The sequence below is a fragment of the Vulpes lagopus genome, chromosome 5, assembly GCF_018345385.1.
Source record: "Vulpes lagopus strain Blue_001 chromosome 5, ASM1834538v1, whole genome shotgun sequence".
Taxonomy (NCBI): Eukaryota; Metazoa; Chordata; class Mammalia; order Carnivora; family Canidae; genus Vulpes; species Vulpes lagopus.
This window is the reverse complement of record NC_054828.1, coordinates 77,825,738-77,832,613: the sequence shown is the minus strand read 5'-3', so window position 1 is coordinate 77,832,613 and position 6,876 is coordinate 77,825,738. Positions and strand designations below refer to the sequence as shown.

Genomic DNA, 6,876 nt, shown 5'->3' with positions numbered 1-6,876 from the left:
TAATTCACAATTTTACAGTCTGGAAAAGTATTATTCTACACGACTATCTCCCTCTGTCTGACATTGAGCCTCTGAAATTTTCTTTAAAAAGCACTTTTCCTCCAACTCCTCTTAATACTCTGCTTAAACCTAGCTTAGCACAGTGCCTTTCACTTAGTAAGCATTCAATAAATACATGATTGATTGATACTCTTCTGTCAGACTTACATGTTCTACAACTGACACCCTAAATCAAGGGAATCTGAAAACTAGGTAGAAAATGCTCATGTTGAATATGAGGGAGACAGATATATTCCCAGAGTTAATGCATGCATCCACACAACTGGATACATGTAGTGGGACAGCACACCACAGGTGCCATTTATATAGTTTACTAAGATGGATAAGGAGCAAATGCAATCTTACCTTCCCTGGGAAAAATATCAAGAGAACTTCCTGACATGGGTTATTGTGGTCATAAAAACAGATTTAATAATCCTATGTTGCAGATGTAAGATACCAGTTAATAGAAAATTATAGTATTCAAATGCATTCAAAGTGAACATAGTCAATGAGCAACAAAACTTGGCCTCTTGAAATTATCCACCGAATTCACAGCTTAACCTCAATGAAATGGACCAAGAGTCATTAAATTCTAGCTGGTCACATATGGTAGGCTCTGAAAGGAATTCTGCTGTCCTTTCATATGCTGTAGCATTATGCTATTTGGGAAGTTCCATACAGTTTTCTGTAATGGTACAAATGAAACTGTAAACTGCTGTTAGTGAACAAAACCAGATTGCTCTGGGCACGGAGCCACACCAATCTAGGCCTAATGTGTCAACCAAAACTGAGCCTGGTAGGTAGCCTCTGCAAAGCAAGATAATTATATTAAAGAGATGAGAAGCCTACAGCTATTCTATGTAAAAAAATCAATCTAGCTACCAAGCTGAAAAGGACTGTGGGGTGTCTATAGGGCAGAAGCATGAAGACCAGTTAGTGACAGCATTGCAATAATTCAGGCAAGAAAGATGTGACAATGGCTTAAACTAAGATGGTACCAACTAGACATAGTGGTAAGAATTCCAGATATTACTTAAAGGTAGAACTGAGAGAATCTGGAAATGGATTAAACATGCAATAGAAAGGAAGTAAAGATGACTACACTTCTGACCTGACCAACTGAATGATAAAGGTACAATATACTTATTGCATCAAAGTGGAAGACTCAAGAAAAAAAACCCAGCTGAACTTGTTAGAGTTGAAATGTATTTTAGACATCCAAGTGGAGATATCAAGTAGACAAATGGGATTTACCACTCTGGATTTCACAGAGGTTTAGACAGAGATATAAATCTGATAGTCATAAGCATTTAGATGATGTTTAAAGCTATGAAACTAGATGAAATCACTAGGAGCTAAGTGTTGTTATAAAAGAGATGTTCGAAGCCTGATCCTCAGATACTTCAGATGCAAATCTTGGCCTTACTGGTGGAGTTTGCTAGAGGATGGTAATGAGGAGACATTCTGGGACCACTCACCTGTAAAGGATCAAATGACCATTATGGCACATGACTATTTCTGTATTAGAGAATCAGGTATGTTCAAAGCTCTTAAATTCTCTAAATAAGCATTTTATTATGTGTAATGACTACATAAGGAAAACTGAATAAGTTATCAAATAATTACTCTGTAAATAATTAGTAGATATTATTAATTTAGCTAAATTTAGTCCACAATCCTTACCTCTTCAAACATTTTTTTTAAATCCTGTTTTTCTCTTAAGAAGAGAACATGGGGACTGAATTGCCTTAATTGTTTATTTCATTTTGTAGGGGATAAATCTAGAGTGTCCGTAGCCCAAAATCAAAGGGTTGATCTATTTATTATCTGGTTAATTTAAGTTGTCAAAGTTGAGAAAACTTTTAACTGGGTCACCTGATTTTGCCTTCAGGCTTGATCATATCAATCAGACATTATTTACTTATGTTTATATATTCCTGGAAATCATATATCCATTTTACATGATTTAGGAATTGAGATAATGAGAACATGTAGCTTTGGACACATAGGAAACTATTAATCTCTGAAATAATGTTTACTGGACAGATAGTTGAAGGAAGGAAAGATGAGGTTAAAATACATTGTATAAATCTTCTCTAGTGATTAGTATACATCAAGACCAATGAACCTGAGGTACATTGACAATGATTTCAAAAAGATGGCAGAATAGGAAGCTCTGGACTCTTCTTTCCTTCATGAACACATCAATTCAATAGCAGTACATAAATCAATTCCCTTTTAGAAATACAGAAACTAGTTGAGAGCCTCCTGTATCCAAGACAAATGGGAAACCATCCACATCAAAACTGGTAGGAAAATTAAGACACTTTCTCTCCATAATCCCTACACCCAGCATAATGCCACATAATCAGGAGGAAACCCTCAGTTCCCAGCTTCTCCTTGAGAAGAGGAAGAATTAGATTGTATATCCAATATCTCAACTTCTCTAGATGATTCTCAAGGGACTGGCTTTTATTTTCCCTGTTTGAGAACACCGATGGGACCCTGTATATGCTAGATTCTTGTGGGCTATAGAGAACAAAGATGGCAGTTTGAACTAGGGAACAGACACTTGCCACAAGAGGAGTCCTGGTTTAGTACAGAGCAAGCAGATGGGAAAAGAAAAAAAAAATAGTTCCCAGATTCTCTCTGGGAAGAGAAAGAATTGGACCACATATTGAATATTCAAGTTTCTGGGGGCTGCCCAATGATGGCTTCTGTCTTATAATGTTAACAGGATCCAGAATAGATACTTGGGATCCACTGAGAACAAAGAAGGTATTTTACACTAAAATACAAGAACCCTTCGAAGCCTCCTGCTATAGCCCAATGTAGAGCACTCACAGAATCCATAAGAGGTAGAATCTAGAAGTCTAGAGGCCATTAAGAACTAAGATGGCAGGGCAGCCTGGGTGGCTCAGCAGTTTAGTGCCACCTTCAGCCCAGGGCGTGATCTTGGAGACCCGGAATCAAGTCCCATGTCGGGCTTCCTGCATGGAGCCTGTTTCTCCCTCTGCCTGTGTCTCTGCTTCTCTCTCTCTCTCTCTCTCTCTCTCTCATGGATAAATAAATAAAATCTTAAAAAAAAAAAAGAACTAAGATGGCAGTTTGGACTAATATGAAGATTTGAGAAGCCTACACAAGCTCTGGCCAGGTTGATTGGTGAAGGTCCTGCACGTGGCCAGTGCATGGTGAAGACTAGGAGAAGTGGCAGGTTTTTCTAATGTGTAGATACTCATATAGAGTCAACGAAAATGAAGTAACTGGGAAACACAATTCAAACAAAGGAATTAGATAAAACTCCAGAAAATGGTCATAGTGAAATGGAGATATGAAATACTTGACAAAAAAATTCAAAATAACCATCACAAAATTGCTTACCAAGCTCAGAAAAACAATACATGAGAAAAGTGAAAATTTTAACAAAGAGATTTTTTAAAAAAATAAAAAGAACCAAATAGAAATCATGAAGCTAAAGAATAAAGTAACATAACTGAAAATTCGGTAAAGAGGTTCAATAGCAGAGTAGCACAGAAAAAGAACAACAAATTCAAAGTTCATCTGAAAGTATCCAATCAGACAGCAAAAGGAATGAAAAAGAATGCAGAAAACTTAAAGGGGTTATAGTTTACCATCAAGGAGCCAATATGCATATTATGGAAGGCCCAGAATTAGAAAAGAGAGTGAAAAAAATGGATAAAAAATTAATCAATTGAATAATCACTGAAAACTCCCCAAATTTGAGAAGGAAATAGACATCCAGATTCAGGAAGCCCAAACAATACCAAATAAAATGAACCCAAAGAAATCCACACAGACTTTCAACCTTGTCCGCCCATCAGCGCGGCCCTCGGTGCAGCGGCGTCGGCTCCCTCCTGCCACGGCTCTTCCCGTCCTGCCCGAAATCCCCAAGCCCGAGTTCTCCCGTCATGGCTCTACTCACTGCGGCCGCCCGGGTCTTCCGAGCCAAGAATGCATCTTGTCTTGTTCTTGCCACTCGGCATGCCAGTGCCTCCTCTACAAATTTGAAAGACATATTGGCAGACTTGATACCCAAGGAGCAGGCCAGAATAAAGACCTTCAAGCAGCAACATGGCAAGACAATAGTGGACCAAATCACTGTGGACATGATGTACGGTGGCATTGAGAGGCATGAAGGGATTAGTATATGAAACATCAGTTCTTGATCCTGATGAGGACATCCATTTCCGAGGCTACAGTATCCCTGAGTGCCAGAAACTGCTGCCTAAGGCTAAAGGTGGTGAAGAACCCCTGCCAGAGGGCTTATTTTGGTTGCTGGTAACTAGACAAATCCCAACAGAGGAACAGGTGTCTTGGCTCTCAAAAGAGTGGGCAAAGAGGGCAGCTCTACCTTCCCATGTGGTCACCATGCTGGACAGCTTTCCTACCAATCTACACCCTATGTCTCAGCTTAGTCCAGCCATTACAGCCCTCAACAGTGAAAGTAACTTTGCCAGAGCAGAGGGTATCTGCCGAACCAAGTACTGGGAGTTGATTTATGAAGATAGTATGGATCTGATCACAAAGCTACCTTGTGTTGCAGCAAAGATTTACCAGAATCTCTACCGAGAGGGCAGCAATATTGGGGCCATTGACTCTAAGCTGGACTGGTCCCACAATTTTACCAACATGTTAGGCTATACTGATGCTCAGTTCACTGAGCTCATGCGCTTGTACCTCACCATCCACAGTGACCATGAGGGAGGAAATGTAAGTGCACATACCAGCCACCTGGTGGGCAGTGCCCTTTCAGACCCCTACCTGTCCTTTGCGGCAGCCATGAACCGGCTAGCAGGGCCCCTGCATGGTTTGGAAAATCAGGAAGAAGTTGACACAACTCAGAAAGAAGTTGGCAAAGATGTGTCAGATGAGAAGTTACAAGACTACATATGGAACACACTGAACTCAGGATGGGTTGTCCCAGGCTATGGCCATGCAGTACTAAGGAAGACTGACCCACGATATACCTGTCAGCAAGAGTTTTCTCTGAAACACCTGCCTCATGACTCCATGTTTAAGCTGGTTTCTCAGCTGTACAAGATTGTACCCAATGTCCTGTTAGAGCAGGGCAAGGCCAAGAACCCTTGGCCCAGTGTAGATGCTCACAGTGGGGTGCTGCTCCAGTACTACAGCATGACAGAGAAGAATTACCACACAGTCCTGTTTGTGGTATCACAAGCACTGGGTGTACTCGCACAGCTCATCTGGAGCTGAGCCCTAGGCTTCCCACTAGAGAGGCCCAAGTCCATGAGCACAGATGGTCCAATGAAGTTTGTGGAATCTTAGGGTAAAACTGAAGACTGGGAGAAACTAACTATCAGAAAGTGAGGGAGCTTTTTAAAAAAAGTATAATTTTGTTTTGTTCCAGGGGGCTTTTTATGACTTAAGATTAAATTGTATCTGAGGCACTGATAATAAGTTGGAGGTTAAAATATAAATTAAGACTTTAAGAGATAAAAAGTAACCCTTCATCCCCAACCAGTTCCTTTCTTTTGCCTGGTGAGTTGCCCATCAACTGTAGGGTGACCAGGACTAATGCATGTGGTATGGGTTAGGTTTGGGCCCCCCACCATCTCTAGAGTGAGAATCTGGCTCTCCTTTCCATGGGTCAAAGCTGGTTGCAGAGAATCTGCAGTCACTTCAGAGCTTTTGGTTCTGTTCTCTCCAGCCTTCTGTAGGCCAGCAAATCAGGACTCTGCATTTTTTGTTTCTATAGGAATCATGTTGGATTATCAGCTCTATCAAGCCCTGTCACCCTCTCCCATGCACACAGACACTTCCTAGCAAGACCTGTTGGTTAGTTGGACATCTTTGGCATTTTTTATGCTACCAAGTGACCATAAAGGCCATTAATATTTTGTGACTGGCACCCAGTGTTGTTGTTGTTGTTGTTTTTAATTATCCCATGAAAATTAAGTTCTGAAGTGTTCCATTCCCCACTACTTTAATAGTTCCCTCCTTCCAGATTTTCTGTACCTGCTGCACCTCATGCTGAGGGTGCTCTGGACCTCCCCTTCTTTGTCCTTACTAGAGACCTCTTTCAGCAGGTTATATATGCCACTATCTAAGGAAGTAGTAGTTCTTCCCAGTCATTTGGCTTTATGAGTGCTTAACACGATCTAAGTTTTCACTTCTGTGGAACACAAGCCACTACCCTCTGACCTTTTTTCTCCCCTTTATTTTAATATGCTATGGGCCACTGAATAAGGACTTGGGAATGTCCAGCATGATATCTTCAGAGTCTGGTTCCAGGGATATAGGTACTACTTTCTGAGCAGGGAAATTATTTAAGATTGAACGTGGTTTCCTTTGACTATCAGGTCCTGGGGCTAAGAACATTAAAAATAGTAGGTCCCCTTCTCTTTTCCTGCTACAAGGAAATATCCCTTTATTTATCAAGGTCCTTATCCGGTCCCTTCCCCAAGAGCTCACAGTACAGTGCTTGTTTCTTATAAGCCCCATTTGCACAGGTTTTCAGTGACTCAGAATGCTCTACTGCCTTTTCTTTAAGAAAGGATTGAAATACACTCCTACTGTGCCCCCTTCATCCCTTGCAAACTCCTGTCTGTGTTTGTGTGGATCCCTAATCCCCAGAGCCATGCTGAGATAGACACATTTTCTGTAAACCCCTGGGTAACTGTCAAGTCATGATCCAGACTTCAAGTTGTTCTGTATAAAATGCAAAATAAGTGTTATTAACAAAAAAAAGAAAGAAAGAAAAAGAAATCCACACAGACACATTATAATTAAATTGTCAAAAAATAAAGACAAAAAGCAAGTTTTGAAGGCAGCAAGAGAAAAGCAACTGGTTAC

At 40.6% G+C, this 6,876-nt stretch overlaps 1 protein-coding gene across 1 annotated transcript; it reads left to right on the top strand.

Annotated features, from left to right (window-relative positions):
- The first annotated feature begins 3,971 nt into the window (after positions 1-3,971).
- Positions 3,972-5,349, top strand: LOC121491532 (citrate synthase, mitochondrial-like). Its single transcript, XM_041756558.1, is given in 2 exon segments — positions 3,972-4,184; positions 4,186-5,349. Coding segments are annotated over 2 exon segments (1,377 nt in total).
- Positions 5,350-6,876: the final 1,527 nt, after the last annotated feature.